This window comes from Gossypium hirsutum, chromosome A05 (assembly GCF_007990345.1).
Source record: "Gossypium hirsutum isolate 1008001.06 chromosome A05, Gossypium_hirsutum_v2.1, whole genome shotgun sequence".
NCBI lineage: Eukaryota > Viridiplantae > Streptophyta > Magnoliopsida > Malvales > Malvaceae > Gossypium > Gossypium hirsutum.
The window spans coordinates 64,956,932-64,981,668 of record NC_053428.1 but is presented as its reverse complement, the minus strand read 5'-3'; the positions used below and the strand labels follow the sequence as shown (position 1 = coordinate 64,981,668).

Here is a 24,737-nt window from a genome sequence, read left to right as displayed (position 1 = left end):
TCTTTTAATAATAAACTGGAAATATGAACTAATGGCATAAAACTTAAAAATTTAGATAAAGCGTGTATCGATATGAGCACTAGGGGTACTTGTGGAAGGGGTACACGAGGCCGTGGTAGAGGCCGAGGGAGCGCTAGGGCTGGGTCTTCAGGGTCGGGTCATATGCCTGTTGGGGATACACCGGCTTAACCGGTAACTGAGACCGTGTCTCATGATCGAGCAGTTGGAGATGATGCCCTGCCTCAAGCGATGCTACGGGTTCTTGAAAGGGTCGCTGGAGTGAGTACAGTGTCAGTGGCACGGGGGTCAATTTTTGAGTGACTCCGATCGAATGGGGCAGAGATTTTTAGGGGCGTTTCTAGAGTAGCCCCGAATGTGGCAGAATATTGGTTAGAGGCTACGGAGCGGATAATTGATGATCTAGACTGTACCGTGGAGCAAAAATTGAAGGGGGCGGTGTCTTTGCTGCGAGATGAGGCTTACCAATGGTGGCTCACTGTAAGGGAAGGTACACAAGCTGACCATCTGACATGGGATTTCTTTAAGGCGTCCTTTCAAGGAAAGTATGTGGGTGCAAGTTATGTGGACGCCCGAAGGAAAGAATTTTTGAACTTGATCCAGGGGAGGAGGACTGTGGCGGCATATGAGGCAGAGTTTCTACGGTTGAGTCGTTATGCTCGTGGGATAGTAGCAACAGAGTACGAACGCTGTGTACATTTTGAGGATGGCCTTCGGGATGAGTTGAGAGTTTTGATAGCTCCGTAGAGAAAGCGGGATTTTGCTGCCCTTATTGAAAAAGCAAAGATTGCTGAGGATGTGAAGTGCTCTGAGCACCAAAATCGGGAGAAAGATAGGGGAAGGGGAAAAAGGGATTTTGGGTCCCCAGGTTCGAGCTGGAGATCATGTTGCTTCGGTAAGACCGCAGCCCTGTGTTAAATGTGGGAGATCTCATTTAGGCGAGTGTTGGAAAAAGATTGGAGCATGTTTTAGATGTGGGTCCACAGAGCATCAAGTCAGGAATTGTCCTCAGAGGCCTACTCTGACGCAAGTTGCAGGACAGGGTCATGTTCAGTCAATGAGAAGGGGTCAACCTATGAGAGGTCGTGGATAGGTCAGAGGTGGAAATGGGTTTGGACGAGAACGTGGAGCACCGGGCAGGGGCACGGATAATACTGAGGCGAGGTAACCAGCCTTGGTTTATGCTGTTCGACGCTGGGAGGATGGTGACGCCCCTGACGTTATAACCGGTACATTTCTGATTTATAATTTGCCTTATGTTGCCTTAATTGATATTGGATCCACGTATTCGTGTGTCGCATGCACTGTGTCTGGGAAGTTGGGTATTCAATCTGAGAGCTCTGCTAGGGAAATGACGGTGTTGAGCCCGCTAGGGCAATCGGTCAGTATGGATAAGTTATTCAAGGACGTGCCCTTAGAAGTTCAATGGGTCATTTTTCCTGCGAATTTGATGGAACAACCATTTGGGGAGTTTGATATTATTTTAGGCATGGGTTGGCTAGTGAAGCATCGTGCGAAGTTGGATTGCGCTGCTATGCGGTTGGTGTTGAGGTCTTCAGAGGATGAGCAGGTGGTCATAATAGGGGAATGAAGGGATTATTTATCTAATGTGATAAGAGCCGAGAAGTTGGTTCGTAAAGGTTGTGAAGCTTTCCTGGTGTGTGTTAGCAGTTTGGAAACTAAAAATCTTACTTTTGGGGATGTTAGAACAGTTAGGGAGTTCGCGGATGTTTTCCCCAAAGAGATTCCAGGCTTGCCTCCAGAGCTGGAGGTCGAATTCGGAATTGAGCTCCTGCCTGGAACAGCTCTAGTGCCTATTGCCCCATATAGGATGGAACCAAAAGAGCTGGTGGAGTTAAAGGCTCAAATTCAAGAGCTGTTAGATCGAGGATTCATTCAACCTAGTGTGTCCCCGTGGAGAGCACCGTGTTGTTTGTGAAGAAGAAGGATTGGTCCATGCACATGTGCATTGATTATCGACAATTGAATAAGCTGATCATCAAGAACAAGTACACTTTGCCGAGGATTGATGATTTATTTGACCAGTTGCGGGGAGCCGCTGTGTTCTCCAAAATAGATCTTCGATCTGGGTATCATCAGCTGAAGGTTAAGGAAGCTGATGTCTTTAAGACAACGTTTAGGACTCATTATGGTCATTATGAGTTCCTAATGATGCCGTTTGGGTTAACGAATGCACCAGCTGCTTTCATGGACATGATGAATCGTATATTTCAACCTTATCTGGATCGGTTCGTGGTAGTGTTCATAGATGATATTTTAGTGTATTCGAAAATCGAGGAAGAGCATGATGAACATTTGTGGATTGTTCTACAAATTCTGAGACAGAAGCAGTTGTATGCAAAATTCAGTAAGTGCGAGTTTTGGTTGCAAGAGGTAACATTTCTGGGTCACGTGGTGTCTGCCGAGGGGATTAGGGTCGGCCCTCAGAAAATTGAAGCCGTATTAGGATGGAGACCACCAAGGACAGTATCTGAGATTCGAAGTTTTCTGGGTTTAGCGGGTTATTATAGACATTTTGTGGAAGGATTCCCAGTGATAGCAGCACCGTTGACTAAGTTGTTGCGAAAAGGGGTGTCGTTCGTTTGGTCCGATAAACAACAGGAGAGTTTTGAGAAATTGAAGAAAGTTTTGACGGAGGCCCCTGTTTTGGTTCAGCCAGAGCCTGGGAAGGAATTTACTATTTACAGTGATGCGTCACACATTGGACTGGGCTGTGTGTTGATGCAGGAAGGAAGGGTGGTTGCTTATGCATCACGACAGCTTAAACCCGAAGAGGCAAATTACCCCACCCATGATTTAGAGTTGGCAGCGGTAGTGTTTGCACTAAAAATCTGGAGGAATTATTTATATGGAGAAAGGGCGATTATCTTTACGGACCATAAAAGCCTCAAATACCTCCTTACTCAAAAGGAGCTAAACCTTAGGCAACGAAGATGGATTGAGCTGCTTAAAGACTATGATTGTTCGATTGAGTATCATCCAAGCAAGGCTAATGTGGTAGCTGACGCACTGAGTGGCAGAGTGGTCTCTGATTTGAGAGCAATGTTCGCTTGCCTTAGCTTGCATGAGGATGGTAACTTGCTAGCTGAGTTGCAAGTGAGACCAACTTGGATTGATCAAGTTAAGGAGAAACAACGGTTGGATGAGTTGCTGATTCCTCATTTTCAGCAGGTAGAGAAGGGTGAGACTTCAGATTTTGAGTTGAATGGGGAAGAGGTGTTATGTTTTCATAGAAGGGTGTGTATACCAAAAGATTTCGATTTGAGATAGGTTATCTTGCGAGAGGCGCATGGTAGTCCTTATGCCATGCATCCTGGTGGGAGTAAGCTATACCAAGATCTTCGTGAGTTGTACTGGTGGCCTGGGTTAAAACGTGAAGTTACAGATTATGTGAGCAAGTGTCTGATGTGTCAGTAGGTTAAGGCGGAGCATCAAGTACCTTCTGGATTGCTACAAAAAATTAAGATTCCACTCTGGAAGTGGGAAAGGGTGACCATAAACTTTGTGAGTGGGTTACCCTTAACACCTTTTAAAAAGGATTCGGTTTGGGAAATTGTGGACCGACTGACTAAGTCTGCTCATTTTATACCAATCCACACTGATTATTCATTACAGAAGTTGGCCAAGTTGTATGTGGCTGAAACTGTAAGACTGCATGGGGTACCGGTGTCTATCGTATCGGATAGAGATCCTAGGTTCACATCTTGGTTTTGGAAAAGGTTACACGAGGCTTTAGGTACACGACTGGATTTCAGTACTACGTTTCATCTGCAGACGGATGGACAGTCTGAAAGGGTAATTCAAATTTTGGAAGATATGTTAAGAAGTTGTGTATTGGATTTCAGGGCAGCTGGGAGGAATTTTTTCCGTTAGCAGAATTTGCGTATAATAACAATTATCAGTCCAGTATTCTAATGGCACTGTACGAAGCTCTGTATGGTCGTAGGTGTCGTACCCCTACTTGCTGTACTAAGCTGGGCGAGCGTCGAATTCTGGGGCCAAAGTTAAATGCTGATATAGAAGACAAGGTAAAGCTGATTTGCGAGTGGTTGAAAGAGGCTTTTGATAGGCAAAAGTCCTATGCAGATTTAAAATGTAAAGGGATTGAGTACTTTGTAGGGGATTATGTCTTTCTTAAGGTGTCGCCATGGAAGAAAATTATGAGGTTTGGTCGAAAAGGCAAGCTGAGCCCTAGATTTATTGGCCTTATCGGATACTTAAGTGAGTTGGATCAGTTGCGTATCAACTTGAGTTGCCCCCGGAGTTGGAGAAAATTCACGACGTGTTTCACGTCTCAATGCTTAGGCGGTATCATTCTGATCCCTCGCATGTTGTATTAGTCGAGGAAATTGAAGTTAGGCCTGATTTAACCATCGAAGAGGAACCAGTGCAGATATTGGAGCGTGATGTTAAGGTACTGAGGAAGAAGTCTACTCCACTGGTCAAAGTGCTTTGGCGCAATCACGGCACTAAAGATGCCACTTGGGAACTAGAAGAGGCGATGTGGCATCAGTACCCTCATTTTTTTTACCAGGTAAATTTTGAGGACGAAATTTCTTTTAAGGGGGGTAGAATTGTAGGGCCCCAAAAGTATGGGGGTCTTTAATTTTGCGTGCTTTAGCATAAATTCCATGTTTGCTTGTGTGTTGGTTGAATTAAGTGTGTTTGGGGGTGTCTGTGTAGTCCTGGGTTCAAGTTCCGACTTTTGTAACATCTTTGTTTTTACTCTTAAAAGAGCCTAAATGCTGGCATTCAGGCTTTATAAATATTCGTGGTTGAGGGGTGACACAAATGGAGCACGTGGTCAGGTGGCAAGGTGGTGTTAAGGGTGTGCATGTGGTCGTGGGTTCAAATCCTAGGTAACGCATTCAAGGGGTTTTATTTTATGTCTTGGTGGCGCAAGAGGTGGAGTTTGACTTAAATTCTACAGGAAGTGGTTGGAGACTTGGTCATAAGGGGGAATCCAGTTTGAATTTTGAATGGGAGGTTGGTATGGTTGTGGAAAGATAAGGGGAGAGAATGGTGGAGAAAATCAGGGGATGTAGTGTTAGTGGGAAGTGGTGGCCGAATGAAACACTAAGGTCCCTTGGTTTCGGTTGGGGGAGGATTGGGATGTTTTTGTGTGCAGTGTGGTAGTGGCTGAATTCTTCTATTAGCAATTTCAGTACTCTGCTGTTTCTTTTGTTCTTTCGTGAGCATATTTCCTTCTTTGCTTCTTTCGGTTGCATCTTTTTGGTGTTAGTCAAACAGGTACCCTTTCTCACTCTTGGTCTTATTCCGTTTTGTGAAGCACTATTTCCCTTATTTTTTTCCTACTACGACCGATTCTCTCTTTTCCCTTGGTTCTTTTCTCACACTTTGTTACCATTGTCGGCTTGATCTTCTCCTTCCTACCATTTTCTCTTTTCGATCTCCTTTAGCCGAACCACTCTTGCTTTCTTTTCTGTGCATCTACTTCTTCCTCCAGTTTTTCCCCTCTTAGGCCAAAGGTTGTGCCGCTAGTTCCTGTGCACTTGTTTCGTTTGAGAAACAAGCTTTGTCAGTCGTTCGTGGTTCCAGCTTCTTTCCTTTCCTATCGATTGGTCTTTGGGGGTAAGTGTTCCTTATTATGCCTATTCGCCTTTCGTTTTTCTTTAGTGGTGTGTTCGTTTGTGGATGCTTATTCTCGATTCCGTTTTTGTATGCTTGGGATCCCCGGTTTCTAACTCTCGAAGAGATAAGGGACTCTACTGCACTCAAAGGTGTTCAAATCCCTCTTTGGCTTTCGGTCTAATCACTTGGGTAAGAAGATGGCAAATCTTTGTAACTTTAGTTCAGGAATTTGCTTAGGCTATGGGTATCAAGTCTTGGATTTATTTTATTGCTAATAGAATCGGCCATTAATGTAGTATTTCGGCAGGAGTTGTTCGATCGTTTCCAATCGGTGGTCTGTAATAGCCCAAAATTGGGTCTAGTTGGAACAGAGGTTTTGGGACCACAAAATCCGAGAGAGAAATAATTATTTTATGATTATTTTGAGGTCTATGATATGATTGCATGATTGTGTGAAAATTTCGTGAAGAAATTCTATGCATAAAGTTCTCAATTTGAAGTTAGGGACTAAATTGAATAAGTTGCAAAACTTGCATTCTAGAAGTTTCTAGTATGAAATTGCTTTGAAATATTAATTAGGAGGTCTTAAATAGAAATTTTACCAATTTCTAAGTGATGGACAAAAATTGGACATGGATGGAATTTTTGAAAGTTTAGTAAGGAAGGGCATTTTGGTCGTTTGGTAATTAAAAGAAATAAAAAGGGAAAATAAAGCCAAAATTGACTCATCTTTTTTATGGAGGTCGAAATTAGCATGGGGGAATCCATGTCTAGGGTTTTCAAGCTTTCCAAGCTCAATAGTAAGTCCGTTCTAACCCCGTTTTTCAAGTTCTTTACGTTTTTGGAATCCCGGTAATTTGATTAAGCTTATTTTAGCAATAATTTAAGCTAGGGTTCATATTTGGAAAAATACCCATAGGTGAAATATGTTTATTTTTCAGTTTTATGATAGAATATGAGGTTTTAAATTATGTTAGACAACTTGTGCTACTCGGTTTTGAGTGAAAACGAGTAAAAGGGCTTAATCGGTAAAAATACCTAATAGTCATAAGTATATGTTAGAGTGAGAATTTGATGTTGCCATAGAAGGGAAAAGTGATCAGCATGTCATAAAACATAAGAATAAGGGATGAAGTTTAATTCCCGAGCCTAGGAGCAAAAGTGTAAATATGCAAAAGTTTAGGGGCATTTTTCAAAAGTTTGAGTTAAAGACTGTTTTGAATAGTACATTAATTAAATAAGTAAAATATGATGTTTTAGATCCTGAAAAATGAGATTTGAACATAGAATGAGAGAAAAATCAAAAGTTGGGAAGTTGGTAAAATGGCGTTTTAGTATCGAGGTAAGTTCATATGTATAATAAGCATTAATTTATGCATGTTTCAATGTAAAATTGATATATTTATTATAATTTCCGAGGTGTTGAAAGTATGTAAGTTGGTATGATAATAATACAACAATAATGCTGTAATTTATATTTGAAAGTTTAATTTAGTGAATTAATTGAATTATGTTAAATTAAATGATTATGGTGCCAAGTTTATGAATTTATTTAAAAATATGTCTATGGTACATGAAGTGCATTGAATTGTCATACATAAATGTGATTTCTATGATTATGGATATTATGGGAAATTGTAAGTTCATATGATTTTTAATAAGGCAATGTGTAATTTAATGTTATTGCCTTGATATTAAATGAGATGTAAGTTTATATGTAAGTAATACATCAATATTACTTGTATTATGATATTTTATAATAATATTGGAAATATGTTTGTGGATAATTACTTGATTGGTGAAATTGTCGGAAAAGAGAGAGAAATCCCGGTTGAACCTTCGAAAAGATTGGATGATACAGATAGTATGTTGATACGAACTCGCCTCGGAATGATTTGAGTCACAATAGTTGCCCGATCGTAAATTGGGTAAGTTTTGGCTCGTTTGAAAAGAAGGTTGAAAATGGGTCGAAAATAGGCTTAAACAAGGGGTTTAAAATGGTTAATGGAAAGATAGGGTAAATTTGGCGAACAAGAAATTAAAAGAAGGTTGATAGATGGATGGACCTTGACCCGTTACTTAGAAAAGTAAGAACCAAAGGTATAATTGAAGGGATGAACGCCACACCAGGTTGGTGATAAGTTCGGGAAAATAAAGGAGAGATCGACGCCAACAGCCCCATATAAATGCCATCTAATGTATGTAGCTGCACAATTAAAAACAACAAATTAATGGAGTTTAAGACATCTCATAAATCGGCAGCATTTAATTAAAACAAGACATCATTAATTCGGCACATTAAACCAACAGCAAACTTAAGACATATTATCATCATGCTTGAGCTGGAACACACTAACACCTGCACATTAATTCGGCTAAAACAAAGACAAATTAAATAGCAGCAAACACATTAATACCTGCACATTAATTCGGCTAAGACAAATTAATTAGCAGCAGCTAATTAGTTTGTCTTAAACTAGACACATTAAAAATGATGTCCTCAACTAAAGACACATTAAAACTTTAATTAATTATGTCCAGATTTTTGTCACAATAAAATAAACTAATTATTTGAGCTGACTTTAACTAAATTAACTAACTTATTTAAATTATTCCAGCAACTGAAATCAAATGAACTAAAAAAAAATTAAAATGAACTCAAACGAGTTCAAATAAGCTCAAACAAGCTGAGTTGAGCTCCATTGAGCTGGGTAAAACTAAAATTGAGCTCGTTGAGCTGAAATTAAACTTCATCTTGCACTTAAGGCCCTCGAGCTTGGGCCATTCTCGATGTTGTGGAGTTGGGTCGTAACATGATGCGACCAGGTTTGCATCATTCCCTCCCTCTTGAAGACGATTTGTCCTCAAATCGGGCCACTTGCTCGAGAAAAATTTTTTAAAATCACAAACCAATTTGTTCATGATTGGGACGAAGTTATTTCCAAAACCAGTGGAGTCACGAATGGTTTGAGAAAGAAATGGGTTATTTCCATGCCCTCCCTCTTTAGGAGGGTACCACCTCACATCGTTACCTACAAAAGAGTAAAACAAATTAGTGACTTGATGAAAACAAATTAGTGACTTGATGAAGGTTAAACACAAAGAAACGTTTATTCACATCTTGAACAAATGAACCAATACCAGGGTCAAAAATGGAAAACGACCTTATTGTTTCACAATGGATAAAAAGGTCAAGCATAATCGTCGGAACGTAACCATTAAGCGCTCAAAAATTATGGTTTTGGACAACAAAAGTACTTGATTCAAGTCCTTTGAACAACTTGATACCAAGCGATATAAGACAATAATCTCCGGTGTCAGAAGCAAAGTTTTCTCTTACCGTTTCATTTCGACTTAAAAATTTCATGGACAACAACACAGAGGGAATATGAAACAATTGTAAGTTAAATTCCTGCAAGACATGCTCGAATCCTTCAAATCCTACTATAGTGCAATTTCCAGGATCAAAGATTTGATTTTGCATTGGCATATTATCACGGTACAACAACTTTGTTTTCAGATTTAGAAACACATCATCAAGTAAGCAAAAGTTGTTTACATATTTATTTAAACAGAAATTATGATGCTCACCTTTTCTTGGCAACAACTTAAGATGACTTGCTCCGGGCTTAAACACACGATTTTGGTCGTTCATTGTTATAAGCGGCAATGGCCTTTCTTTCATCAACAACTCACACAAGTGAGACAAAGAAAATTTGAGCATGCATATTTTCAAACAATCATACATCATAATTTTCATTTGATCAGACTTACACAAACATGCACAACGATATACAGAATTCACATTACTATCACAAACAAACAAATTAGGTGTTTTACGTGACAATTCTTTATCACATAAGATCAAATTTTGTTTATACCGACTTAATCTTACTTCATCAACAAGCTTGCCAACGCCATACTCATTACTAGAAAAACTTTTCATACCACTATTTAAAACAAAATCATCAATAATCAAAGAATGGCAATTAATCGACATAGTGAATGGCGATCTTTCAAAAATTAAGTCATCGATACCTTTTTCAACAATGTTCAAATCAGTTTGTCGTGACGAAATTGTTAAAGACTCCTTACCTTGCTTGCCTTTAAGCTCTTAAGGGAGAATTTCACTTTCGATATTACCTTTCTCGATCATTCGAAATCGTCTCTCTTCGGAAAGGTATTGAAGTTGTAGCTTTTCAATGGAATCTTCAGGAACCTGAGAAGAAACAATACAAGGAGAACTCATAGAACAGTTAGTTAAAACACTCCTCGCTTTTTCTTGTTCTCTCTTGTCTTCTCCACTCGTTTCTTTTGCTATCTCATGTTCAAGCTCTCTCTCTCTTTCAATTGTCTTTCCTTGTTCAAGTTTTTTCTCTTTTCTTTCACTCTTTTTTTCAATTTTATTTTCTCGTTCAAGTTATTTTTGTTTTTCAAAGGCTTTTTCAAAGGCCTTTTCAAGTTCTTTCAAGATTCGCTCATTTTCTCTCTTACTTGCCTTTTGCCTCTCTTTTCTTTTTATTTCGTTTTCTTTTTCTTCTTTTGCTTTTTCTTTTCTTTTCTTTGTTTTCTCGTTACAAGATTGTACAAAAGAATCATGGGAATAAAGATCATGTTCTAAAGGCCAAGAACTATTTGCATGTGATTCACAATCAAAACTTCGTGTAGAACACTCCTTGAATGATTTCTTTGAAATTCAGGAAGAAGTATATCTATCTCTTCGCACATTTTCTTGGAAGGAATCAAAATCATAGTCGCCTTCTTGTCGTCTCAAACTCCTTGATGAAAAATACTTTCGTTCAAAGTCTCTTCTCGAATAGTAGTCATAGTATAAATCACTTTGCCTCGAAGTCAATGGCGAGAAAGAATCACGATAGGAACTTTTGTTCAAGTAGTATTCGGCAGTATATCTCCGTGGTGTTTTTGGTTCCGTCTTTCGACTTGAAGAAACTCGATCACTTTGGTCTCATTTTTCCAATCGATCTAGCCTCACTTGCAGTTGGCCAAACTCTGAATTTGCCATTCTTCGCATTTCTTGAACCAAGTATTGGAACTCTGACTCGGTAAATTCTTCACAAGACATCTTGATTATTGAAAGGAAAATATGTTAGATCAAAATAAAAATTTAAGAACCTCACCACAAACCTCACGATTTCACTCGAAAAGGAGGAAAAAGTGACACTCTCGCTCGTGTTTTACACTATATTGGCTTTTACCTCCGCTCGAATAGTCTCACACGCTCGTGCCTTTTTCCACTCTATTCTCTTCTCTCGATTCACGATGGACTACTTAGGCTTAGCGGTCTTTTCGGTGTGGAGTCGGCTTACAAAAATGATAATCTGTTCGGGTTGGAAATGATGTTGGGGCAAAGCAGGGATAGAAGCAAAAATAAAAGGTGAAGGTGTGGCCGTTTGAGTAGATGGTGATAGTAGCAAGAAATTGATGATTGGGATTTACAAAAGACAAATGCAATTTTCAGCAATAATTTTTTTTTAATTTTGAATTTTTTTTCTCTTTCTTTTTTTTCACTATTTTCGACTTTTTTTTCTTCAAATAAATATTTTTTTTCAAGTTTTTTTAATTTTGAATTTTTTTCTCTTTTTTTCACTATTTTCGACTTTTTTTAATTTTTTTTTATTTTTTTAACGATACGATACCGAAACTTTTGAAAACATCGATACTTACCTCCATTTAACTAGCTCCAATACCAAATGATACGAACTCGCCTCAGAATGATTTGAGTCGTAATAGTTTCCCGATCGTAAATTGGGTAAGTTTTGGCTCGTTTGAAAAGAAGGTTGAAAATGGGTTGAAAATAGGCTTAAACAAGGGGTTTAAAATGGTTAATGGAAAGATAGGGTAAATTTGGCTAACAAGAAATTAAAAGAAGGTTGATAGATGGATGGACCTTGACCCGTTGCTTAGAAAAGTAAGAACCAAAGGTATAATTGAAGGGATGAACGCCACACCAGGTTGGTGATCAGTTTGGGAAAATAAAGGAGAGATCGACGCCACGAGATGAAATCCCGATAAGTGAAATCAGTCCAAAAGTGAATAAAGAGAATTGAATTCTCACTAGAACAATGAAGTTCATAAAAAAACAAAGTATCAACATGTGTAACCTTTACAAATGAAATTTAACAATATTTATAGCCTAAAACATGGTCAGCCGAATGGTCTCAAAACTAGCTGAATAGTCACTTAATTCAGCCTTTAAATGAGCTGAAATTTCCAGAAAAATTTAGGAAAAGTCCAAGAAACTTCTCCAGCCTTGAGAACGTCCTTGGACAGCTTCTAAGGTGTCTACATGCAGCTGGAATTAATTGGAATGGATAGGAGCTGATTGGCCACATAGGAAACCAAATGGGCAGCTTGTGATTCAGCTAGAAGGGCTGAAACTTCCTTGAAGGTTCTTAGCAGCTTTGGGAACGCCAATGGGTAGCACTTTGCTGATTCCAATCATCTAAAATTAAACAAAGTCAATTAAGAGGCTGAATGGAGCTGGTTGGCCATGCTAAATTCGGCCAAAGAGGTGAATGGCCTTTAATGAGCTGCTTTGATAAGCTGAATGGCCTGGAAGAATTTATTGGCAGCTTGAAACACTTCAATGGTCAGCTTGGGAGAAAGAAAAATAGCAGCTCTTCATGTGTCCTTTGCTGTTCACGAAAATGGTGTTTGGAAAACTAAACCAACAGCCCCATATAAATGCCATCCAATGTATGTAGCTGCACAATTAAAAACAACAAATTAATGGAGTTTAAGACATCTCAAAAATCGGTAGCATTTAATTAAAACAAGACATCATTAATTCGGCACATTAAACCAACAGCAAACTTAAGACATATTATCATCATGCTTGAGCTGGAACACACTAACACCTGCACATTAATCTGGCTAAAACAAAGACAAATTAAATAGCAGCAAACACATTAATACCTGCACATTAATTCGGCTAAGACAAATTAATTAGCACCAGCTAATTAGTTTGTCTTAAACTAGACACATTAAAAATTATGTCCTTAACTAAAGACACATTAAAACTTTAATTAATTATGTCCAGATTTTTGTCACAATAAAATAAACTAATTATTTGAGCTGACTTTAACTAAATTAACTAACTTATTTAAATTATTCCAGCAACTGAAACCAAATGAACTAAAAAAAAATTAAAATGAACTCAAACGAGTTCAAATGAGCTCAAACAAGCTGAGTTGAGCTCCATTGAGCTGGGTAAAACTAAAATTGAGCTCGTTGAGCTGAAATTAAACTTCATCTTGCACTTAAGGCCCTCGAGCTTGGGCCATTCTCGATGTTGTGGAGTTGGGTCGTAACATGATGCGACCAGGTTTGCATCATTCCCTCCCTCTTGAAGACGATTTGTCCTCAAATCGGGCCACTTGCTCGAGAAAAATTTTTTAAAATCACAAACCAATTTGTTCATGATTGGGACGAAGTTATTTCTAAAACTAGTGGAGTCACGAATGGTTTGAGAAAGAAATGGGTTATTTCCATGCCCTCCCTCTTTAGGAGGGTACCACCTCACATCGTTACCTACAAAAGAGTAAAACAAATTAGTGACTTGATGAAGGTTAAACACAAAGAAACGTTTATTCACATCTTGAACAAATGAACCAATACCAGGGTCAAAAATGGAAAACGACCTTATTGTTTCACAATGGATAAAAAGGTCAAGCATAATCGTCGGAACGTAACCATTAAGCACTCAAAAATTATGGTTTTGGACAACAAAAGTACTTGATTCAAGTCCTTTGAACAACTTGATACCAAGCGATATAAGACAATAATCTCCGGTGTCGGAAGCAAAGTTTTCTCTTACCGTTTCATTTCGACTTAAAAATTTCATGGACAACAACACAGAGGGAATATGAAACAATTGTAAGTTAAATTCCTGCAAGACATGCTCGAATCCTTCAAATCCTACTATAGTGCAATTTCCAGGATCAAAGATTTGATTTTGCATTGGCATATTATCACGGTACAACAACTTTGTTTTCAGATTTAGAAACACATCATCAAGTAAGCAAAAGTTGTTTACATATTTATTTAAACAGAAATTATGATGCTCACCTTTTCTTGGCAACAACTTAAGATGACTTGCTCCGGGCTTAAACACACGATTTTGGTCGTTCATTGTTATAAGCGGCAATGGCCTTTCTTTCATCAACAACTCACACAAGTGAGACAAAGAAAATTTGAGCATGCATATTTTCAAACAATCATACATCATAATTCTCATTTGATCAGACTTACACAAACATGCACAACGATATACAGAATTCACATTACTATCACAAACAAACAAATTAGGTGTTTTACGTGACAATTCTTTATCACATAAGATCAAATTTTGTTTATACCGACTTAATCTTACTTCATCAACAAGCTTGCCAACGCCATACTCATTACTAGAAAAACTTTTCATACCACTATTTAAAACAAAATCATCAATAATCAAAGAATGGCAATTAATCGACATAGTGAATGGCGATCTTTCAAAAATTAAGTCATCGATACCTTTTTCAACAATGTTCAAAACAGTTTGTCGTGACGAAATTGTTAAAGACTCCTTACCTTGCTTGCCTTTAAGCTCTTAAGGGAGAATTTCACTTTCGATATTACCTTTCTCGATCATTCGAAATCGTCTCTCTTCGGAAAGGTATTGAAGTTGTAGCTTTTCAATGGAATCTTCAGGAACCTGAGAAGAAACAATACAAGGAGAACTCATAGAACAGTTAGTTAAAACACTCCTCGCTTTTTCTTGTTCTCTCTTGTCTTCTCCACTCGTTTCTTTTGCTATCTCATGTTCAAGCTCTCTCTCTCTTTCAATTGTCTTTCCTTGTTCAAGTTTTTTCTCTTTTCTTTCACTCTTTTTTTCAATTTTATTTTCTCGTTCAAGTTATTTTTGTTTTTCAAAGGCCTTTTCAAGTTCTTTCAAGATTCGCTCATTTTCTCTCTTACTTGCCTTTTGCCTCTCTTTTCTTTTTATTTCGTTTTCTTTTTCTTCTTTTGCTTTTTCTTTTCTTTTCTTTGTTTTCTCGTTACAAGATTGTACAAAAGAATCATGGGAATAAAGATCATGTTCTAAAGGCCAAGAACTATTTGCATGTGATTCACAATCAAAACTTCGTGTAGAACACTCCTTGAATGATTTCTTTGAAATTCAGGAAGAAGTATATCTATCTCTTCGCACATTTTCTTGGAAGGAATCAAAATCATAGTCGCCTTCTTGTCGTCTCAAACTCCTTGATGAAAAATACTCTCGTTCAAAGTCTCTTCTCGAATAGTAGTCATAGTATAAATCACTTTGCCTCGAAGTCAATGGCGAGAAGAATCACGATAGGAACTTTTGTTCAAGTAGTATTCGGCGGTATATCTCCGTGGTGTTTTTGGTTCCGTCTTTCGACTTGAAGAAACTCGATCACTTTGGTCTCATTTTTCCAATCGATCAAGCCTCACTTGCAGTTGGCCAAACTCTGAATTTGCCATTCTTCGCATTTCTTGAACCAAGTATTGGAACTCTGACTCGGTAAATTCTTCACAAGACATCTTGATTATTGAAAGGAAAATATGTTAGATCAAAATAAAAATTTAAGAACCTCACCACAAACCTCACGATTTCACTCGAAAAGGAGGAAAAAGTGACACTCTCGCTCGTGTTTTACACTATATTGGCTTTTACCTCCGCTCGAATAGTCTCACATGCTCGTGCCTTTTTCCACTCTATTCTCTTCTCTCGATTCACGATGGACTACTTAGGCTTAGCGGTCTTTTCGGTGTGGAGTCGGCTTACAAAAATGATAATCTGTTCGGGTTGGAAATGATGTTGGGGCAAAGCAGGGATAGAAGCAAAAATAAAAGGTGAAGGTGTGGCCGTTTGGGTAGTGGTGATAGTAGCAAGAAATTGATGATTGGGATTTACAAAAGACAAATGCAATTTTCAGCAATAATTTTTTTTAATTTTGAATTTTTTTTCTCTTTCTTTTTTTTTCACTATTTTCGACTTTTTTTTCTTCAAATAAATATTTTTTTCAAGTTTTTTTTAATTTTGAATTTTTTTTCTCTTTTTTTTTCACTATTTTCGACTTTTTTTAATTTTTTTATTTTTTTAACGATACGATACCGAAACTTTTGAAAACATCGATACTTACCTCCATTTAACTAGCTCCAATACCAAATGATACGAACTCGCCTCAGAATGATTTGAGTCGTAATAGTTTCCCGATCGTAAATTGGGTAAGTTTTGGCTCGTTTGAAAAGAAGGTTGAAAATGGGTTGAAAATAGGCTTAAACAAGGGGTTTAAAATGGTTAATGGAAAGATAGGGTAAATTTGACTAACAAGAAATTAAAAGAAGGTTGATAGATGGATGGACCTTGACCTGTTACTTAGAAAAGTAAGAACCAAAGGTATAATTGAAGGGATGAACGCCACACCAGGTTGGTGATAAGTTTGGGAAAATAAAGGAGAGATCGACGCCACGAGATGAAATCCCGTAAGTGAAATCAGTCCAAAAGTGAATAAAGAGAATTGAATTCTCACTAGAACAATGAAGTTCATAAAAAAACAAAGTATCAACATGTGTAACCTTTACAAATGAAATTTAACAATATTTATAGCCTAAAACATGGTCAGCCGAATGGTCTCAAAACTAGCTGAATAGTCACTTAATTCAGCCTTTAAATGAGCTGAAATTTCCAGAAAAATTCAGGAAAAGTCCAAGAAACTTCTCCAGCCTTGAGAACGTCTTGGACAGCTTCTAAGGTGTCTACATGCACTGGAATTAATTGGAATGGATAGGAGCTGATTGGCCACATAGGAAACCAAATGGGCAGCTTGTGATTCAGCTAGAAGGGCTGAAACTTCCTTGAAGGTTCTTAGCAGCTTTGGGAACGCCAATGGGTAGCACTTTGCTGATTCCAATCATCTAAAATTAAACAAAGTCAATTAAGAGGCTGAATGGAGCTGGTTGGCCATGCTAAATTCGGCCAAAGAGGTGAATGGCCTTTAATGAGCTGCTTTGATAAGCTGAATGGCCTGGAAGAATTTATTGGCAGCTTGAAAACTTCAATGGTCAGCTTGGGAGAAAGAAAAATAGCAGCTCTTCATGTGTCCTTTGCTGTTCACGAAAAAGGTGTTTGGAAAACAAACCAACAGCCCCATATAAATGCCATCCAATGTATGTAGCTGCACAATTAAAAACAACAAATTAATGGAGTTTAAGACATCTCAAAAATCGGTAGCATTTAATTAAAACAAGACATCATTAATTCGGCACATTAAACCAACAGCAAACTTAAGACATATTATCATCATGCTTGAGCTGGAACACACTAACACCTGCACATTAATCTGGCTAAAACAAAGACAAATTAAATAGCAGCAAACACATTAATACCTGCACATTAATTCGGCTAAGACAAATTAATTAGCACCAGCTAATTAGTTTGTCTTAAACTAGACACATTAAAAATTATGTCCTTAACTAAAGACACATTAAAACTTTAATTAATTATGTCCAGATTTTTGTCACAATAAAATAAACTAATTATTTGAGCTGACTTTAACTAAATTAACTAACTTATTTAAATTATTCCAGCAACTGAAACCAAATGAACTAAAAAAAAATTAAAATGAACTCAAACGAGTTCAAATGAGCTCAAACAAGCTGAGTTGAGCTCCATTGAGCTGGGTAAAACTAAAATTGAGCTCGTTGAGCTGAAATTAAACTTCATCTTGCACTTAAGGCCCTCGAGCTTGGCCATTCTCGATGTTGTGGAGTTGGGTCGTAACATGATGCGACCAGGTTTGCATATTCCCTCCCTCTTGAAGACGATTTGTCCTCAAATCGGGCCACTTGCTCGAGAAAAATTTTTTAAAATCACAAACCAATTTGTTCATGATTGGGACGAAGTTATTTCCAAAACTAGTGGAGTCACGAATGGTTTGAGAAAGAAATGGGTTATTTCCATGCCCTCCCTCTTTAGGAGGGTACCACCTCACATCGTTACCTACAAAAGAGTAAAACAAATTAGTGACTTGATGAAAACAAATTAGTGACTTGATGAAGGTTAAACACAAAGAAACGTTTATTCACATCTTGAACAAATGAACCAATACCAGGGTCAAAAATGGAAAACGACCTTATTGTTTCACAATGGATAAAAAGGTCAAGCATAATCGTCGAACGTAACCATTAAGCACTCAAAAATTATGGTTTTGGACAACAAAAGTACTTGATTCAAGTCCTTTGAACAACTTGATACCAAGCGATATAAGCAATAATCTCCGGTGTCGGAAGCAAAGTTTTCTCTTACCGTTTCATTTCGACTTAAAAATTTCATGGACAACAACACAGAGGGAATATGAAACAATGTAAGTTAAATTCCTGCAAGACATGCTCGAATCCTTCAAATCCTACTATAGTGCAATTTCCAGGATCAAAGATTTGATTTTGCATTGGCATATTATCACGGTACAACAACTTTGTTTTCAGATTTAGAAACACATCATCAAGTAAGCAAAAGTTGTTTACATATTTATTTAAACAGAAATTATGATGCTCACCTTTTCTTGGCAACAACTTAAGATGACTTGCTCCGGGCTTAAACACACGATTTTGGTCGTTCATTGTTATAAGCGGCAATGGCCTTTCTTTCATCAACAACTCACACAATGAGACAAAGAAAATTTGAGCATGCATATTTTCAAACAATCATACATCATAATTCTCATTTGATCAGACTTACACAAACATGCACAACGATATACAGAATTCACATTACTATCACAAACAAACAAATTAGGTGTTTTACGTGACAATTCTTTATCACATAAGATCAAATTTTGTTTATACCGACTTAATCTTACTTCATCAACAAGCTTGCCAACGCCATACTCATTACTAGAAAAACTTTTCATACCACTATTTAAAACAAAATCATCAATAATCAAAGAATGGCAATTAATCGACATAGTGAATGGCGATCTTTCAAAAATTAAGTCATCGATACCTTTTTCAACAATGTTCAAATCAGTTTGTCGTGACGAAATTGTTAAAGACTCCTTACCTTGCTTGCCTTTAAGCTCTTAAGGGAGAATTTCACTTTCATATTACCTTTCTCGATCATTCGAAATCGTCTCTCTTCGGAAAGGTATGAAGTTGTAGCTTTTCAATGGAATCTTCAGGAACCTGAGAAGAAACAATACAAGGAGAACTCATAGAACAGTTAGTTAAAACACTCCTCGCTTTTTCTTGTTCTCTCTTGTCTTCTCCACTCGTTTCTTTTGCTATCTCATGTTCAAGCTCTCTCTCTCTTTCAATTGTCTTTCCTTGTTCAAGTTTTTTCTCTTTTCTTTCACTCTTTTTTTCAATTTTATTTTCTCGTTCAAGTTATTTTTGTTTTTCAAAGGCCTTTTCAAGTTCTTTCAAGATTCGCTCATTTTCTCTCTTACTTGCCTTTTGCCTCTCTTTTCTTTTTATTTCGTTTTCTTTTTCTTCTTTTGCTTTTTCTTTTCTTTTCTTTGTTTTCTCGTTACAAGATTGTACAAAAGAATCATGGGAATAAAGATCATGTTTAAAGGCCAAGAACTATTTGCATGTGATTCACAATCAAAACTTCGTGTAGAACACTCCTTGAATGATTTCTTTGAAATTCAGGAAGAAGTATATCTATCTCTTCACATTTTCTTGGAAGGAATCAAAATCATAGTCGCCTTCTTGTCGTCTCAAACTCCTTGATGAAAAATACTCTCGTTCAAAGTCTCTTCTCGAATAGTAGTCATAGTATAAATCACTTTGCCTCGAAGTCAATGGCGAGAAGAATCACGATAGGAACTTTTGTTCAAGTAGTATTCGGCGGTATATCTCCGTGGTGTTTTTGGTTCCGTCTTTCGACTTGAAGAAACTCGATCACTTTGGTCTCATTTTCCAATCGATCTAGCCTCACTTGCAGTTGGCCAAACTCTGAATTTGCCATTCTTCGCATTTCTTGAACCAAGTATTGGAACTCTGACTCGGTAAATTCTTCACAAGACATCTTGATTATTGAAAGGAAAATATGTTAGATCAAAATAAAAATTTAAGAACCTCACCACAAACCTCACGATTTCACTCGAAAAGGAGGAAAAAGTGACACTCTCGCTCGTGTTTTACACTATATTGGCTTTTACCTCCGCTCGAATAGTCTCACACGCTCGTGCCTTTTTCCACTCTATTCTCTTCTCTCGATTCACGATGGACTACTTAGGCTTAGCGGTCTTTTCGGTGTGGAGTCGGCTTACAAAAATGATAATCTGTTCGGGTTGGAAATGATGTTGGGGCAAAGCAGGGATAGAAGCAAAAATAAAAGGTGAAGGTGTGGCCGTTCGAGTAGATGGTGATAGTAGCAAGAAATTGATGATTGGGATTTACAAAAGACAAATGCAATTTTCAGCAATAATTTTTTTTTAATTTTGAATTTTTTTCTCTTTCTTTTTTTTTCACTATTTTCGACTTTTTTTCTTCAAATAAATATTTTTTTCAAGTTTTTTTAATTTTGAATTTTTTTCTCTTTTTTTCACTATTTTCGACTTTTTTTAATTTTTTTTATTTTTTAACGATACGATACCGAAACTTTTGAAAACATCGATACTTACCTCCATTTAACTAGCTCCAATACCAAATGATACGAACTCGCCTCAGAATGATTTGAGTCGTAATAGTTTCCCGATCGTAAATTGGGTAAGTTTTGGCTCGTTTGAAAAGAAGGTTGAAAATGGGTTGAAAATAGGCTTAAACAAGGGGTTTAAAATGGTTAATGGAAAGATAGGGTAAATTTGGCTAACAAGAAATTAAAAGAAGGTTGATAGATGGATGGACCTTGACCCGTTACTTAGAAAAGTAAGAACCAAAGGTATAATTGAAGGGATGAACGCCACACCAGGTTGGTGATCAGTTTGGGAAAATAAAGGAGAGATCGACGCCACGAGATGAAATCCCGATAAGTGAAATCAGTCCAAAAGTGAATAAAGAGAATTGAATTCTCACTAGAACAATGAAGTTCATAAAAAAAACAAAGTATCAACATGTGTAACCTTTACAAATGAAATTTAACAATATTTATAGCCTAAAACATGGTCAGCCGAATGGTCTCAAAACTAGCTGAATAGTCACTTAATTCAGCCTTTAAATGAGCTGAAATTTCCAGAAAAATTCAGGAAAAGTCCAAGAAACTTCTCCAGCCTTGAGAACGTCCTTGGACAGCTTCTAAGGTGTCTACATGCAGCTGGAATTAATTGGAATGGATAGGAGCTGATTGGCCACATAGGAAACCAAATGGGCAGCTTGTGATTCAGCTAGAAGGGCTGAAACTTCCTTGAAGGTTCTTAGCAGCTTTGGGAACGCCAATGGGTAGCACTTTGCTGATTCCAATCATCTAAAATTAAACAAAGTCAATTAAGAGGCTGAATGGAGATGGTTGGCCATGCTAAATTCGGCCAAAGAGGTGAATGGCCTTTAATGAGCTGCTTTGATAAGCTGAATGGCCTGGAAGAATTTATTGGCAGCTTGAAACACTTCAATGGTCAGCTTGGGAGAAAGAAAAATAGCAGCTCTTCATGTGTCCTTTGCTGTTCACGAAAAAGGTGTTTGGAAAACTAAACCAACAGCCCCATATAAATGCCATCCAATGTATGTAGCTGCACAATTAAAAACAACAAATTAATGGAGTTTATGACATCTCAAAAATCGGTAGCATTTAATTAAAACAAGACATCATTAATTCGGCACATTAAACCAACAGCAAACTTAAGACATATTATCATCATGCTTGAGCTGGAACACACTAACACCTGCACATTAATCTGGCTAAAACAAAGACAAATTAAATAGCAGCAAACACATTAATACCTGCACATTAATTCGGCTAAGACAAATTAATTAGCACCAGCTAATTAGTTTGTCTTAAACTAGACACATTAAAAATTATGTCCTTAACTAAAGACACATTAAAACTTTAATTAATTATGTCCAGATTTTTGTCACAATAAAATAAACTAATTATTTGAGCTGACTTTAACTAAATTAACTAACTTATTTAAATTATTCCAGCAACTGAAACCAAATGAACTAAAAAAAAATTAAAATGAACTCAAACGAGTTCAAATGAGCTCAAACAAGCTGAGTTGAGCTCCATTGAGCTGGGTAAAACTAAAATTGAGCTCGTTGAGCTGAAATTAAACTTCATCTTGCACTTAAGGCCCTCGAGCTTGGGCCATTCTCGATGTTGTGGAGTTGGGTCGTAACATGATGCGACCAGGTTTGCATCATTCCCTCCCTCTTGAAGACGATTTGTCCTCAAATCGGGCCACTTGCTCGAGAAAAATTTTTTAAAATCACAAACCAATTTGTTCACGATTGGGACGAAGTTATTTCCAAAACTAGTGAAGTCACGAATGGTTTGAGAAAGAAATGGGTTATTTCCATGCCCTCCCTCTTTAGGAGGGTACCACCTCACATCGTTACCTACAAAAGAGTAAAACAAATTAGTGACTTGATGAAAACAAATTAGTGACTTGATGAAGGTTAAACACAAAGAAACGTTTATTCACATCTTGAACAAATGAACCAATACCAGGGTCAAAAATGGAAAACGACCTTATTGTTTCACAATGGATAAAAAGGTCAAGCATAATCGTCGGAACGTAACCATTCAGCACTCAAAAATTATGGTTTTGGACAACAAAAGTACTTGATTCAAGTCCTTTGAACAACTTGATACGAAGCGATATAAGACAATAATCTCCTGTGTCGGAAGCAAAGTTTTCTCTTACCGTTTCATTTCGACTTAAAAATTTCATGGACAACAACACAGAGGGAATATGAAACAATTGTAAGTTAAATTCCTGCAAGACATGCTCGAATCCTTCAAATCCTACTATAGTGCAATTTCCAGGATCAAAGATTTGATTTTGCATTGGCATATTATCACGGTACAACAACTTTGTTTTCAGATTTAGAAACACATCATCAAGTAAGCAAAAGTTGTTTACATATTTATTTAAACAGAAATTATGATGCTCACCTTTTCTTGGCAACAACTTAAGATGACTTGCTCCGGGCTTAAACACACGATTTTTGTCGTTCATTGTTATAAGCGGCAATGGCCTTTCTTTCATCAACAACTCACACAAGTGAGACAAAGAAAATTTGAGCATGCATATTTTCAAACAATCATACATCATAATTCTCATTTGATCAGACTTACACAAACATGCACAACGATATACAGAATTCACTTTACTATCACAAACAAACAAATTAGGTGTTTTACGTGACAATTCTTTATCACATAAGATCAAATTTTGTTTATACCGACTTAATCTTACTTCATCAACAAGCTTGCCAACGCCATACTCATTACTAGAAAAACTTTTCATACCACTATTTAAAACAAAATCATCAATAATCAAAGAATGGCAATTAATCGACATAGTGAATGGCGATCTTTCAAAAATTAAGTCATCGATACCTTTTTCAACAATGTTCAAATCAGTTTGTCGTGACGAAATTGTTAAAGACTCCTTACCTTGCTTGCCTTTAAGCTCTTAAGGGAGAATTTCACTTTTGATATTACATTTCTCGATCATTCAAAATCGTATCTCTTCGGAAAGGTATTGAAGTTGTAGCTTTTCAATGGAATCTTCAGGAACCTGAGAAGAAACAATACAAGGCGAACTCATAGAACAGTTAGTTAAAACACTCATCGCTTTTTCTTGTTCTCTCTTATCTTTTCCACTCGTTTCTTTTTCTATCTCATGTTCAAGCTCTTTCTCTCTTTCAATTGTCTTTTCTTGTTCAAGTTTTTTCTCTTTTCTTTCACTCTTTTTTTCAATTTTATTTTCTCGTTCAAGTTATTTTTGTTTTTCAAAGGCTTTTTCAAAGGCCTTTTCAAGTTCTTTCAAGATTCGCTCATTTTCTCTCTTACTTGCCTTTTGCCTCTCTTTTCTTTTTATTTTGTTTTCTTTTTCTTCTTTTGCTTTTTCTTTTCTTTTCTTTGTTTTCTCGTTATAAGATTGTACAAAAGAATCATGGGGATAAAGATCATGTTCTAAAGGCCAAGAACTATTTGCATGTGATTCACAATCAAAACTTCGTGTAGAACACTCCTTGAATGATTTCTTTGAAATTCAGGAAGAAGTATATCTATCTCTTCGCACATTTTCTTGGAAGGAATCAAAATCATAGTCGCCTTCTTGTCGTCTCAAACTCCTTGATGAAAAATACTGTAATATCCTAATTTTGGGCCTAGTCAAAATAGTGATTTCGTGACCACAAAATCCGAGATAGAAATAATTATTTTATGATTATTTTAAGGTCTATGATATGATTTCATGATTGTGTGAAAATTTCGTGAAGAAATTTTATGCATAAAGTGCTTAAATTGAAATTAGGGACTAAATCGAATAATTTGCAAAACTTGCATTCTAGAAGTTTCTAGTATGAAATTGTTTTGAAATATTAATTAGGAGGTCTTAAATATAAATTTACCAATTTCTAAGTCTATGGACAAAAATTGGACATGGATGGAATTTTTGGAAAGTTTAGTAGTAAGGGCATTTTGGTCATTTAGGGGTAAAATGAATTAAAATACAAAATTAAAAGCCAATTTTGCTCATCTTCAACCCCATGGCTGAATATAGCAAGGAGAAACCATGGCTAGGGTTTTTCAAGCTTCCAAGCTCGATTGTAAGTCCGTTCTAGCCTCGTTTTTAATGATTTTTACGTTTTTGGAGTCTCGATAGCTCGATTTAGCTTATGCTAGCAAAAATTTAACCTAGGGTTTATATTTGGAAAAATACCCATAGGTGAAATTTGTGTATTTTGGTGTTTTATGATAGAATATGAGGTTTTAAATAATGTTAGACAACTTGTGCTACTCAGTTTTAAGTGAAAACGAGCAAAAGGGCTTAATCGGTAAAAATACCTAATAGTCATAAGTACATGTTAGAGTGAGAATTTGATGTTGCCATAGAAGGGAAAAATGATCAGCATGCCATAAAACATAAGAAAATAGGCTGAAGTTTAATTTACGAGCTTTGGGGAAAAAG

General features: G+C 36.9%; 1 protein-coding gene across 1 annotated transcript; it reads left to right on the top strand.

The window, feature by feature from the left end:
• The first annotated feature begins 1,369 nt into the window (after positions 1 to 1,369).
• LOC107960521 (uncharacterized) lies at positions 1,370 to 1,957 on the top strand. The gene is made up of 2 exons (XM_016896858.1): positions 1,370 to 1,569; positions 1,690 to 1,957. The coding sequence occupies exons 1-2, from the start codon at positions 1,370 to 1,372 to the stop codon at positions 1,955 to 1,957; spliced, it is 468 nt and encodes a 155-aa protein (XP_016752347.1).
• The last annotated feature ends 22,780 nt before the right edge of the window (positions 1,958 to 24,737 follow it).

Coding starts and splice junctions, on each gene's coding strand:
- LOC107960521 (XM_016896858.1), top strand. CDS start 1,370: ATGACGGTGTTGAGCCCGCTAGGGCAATCGGTCAGTATGGATAAGTTA. Junction 1,570..1,689: donor GCTATGCGGTTGGTGTTGAG/GTCTTCAGAGGA, acceptor GTGTGTTAGCAG/TTTGGAAACTAAAAATCTTA.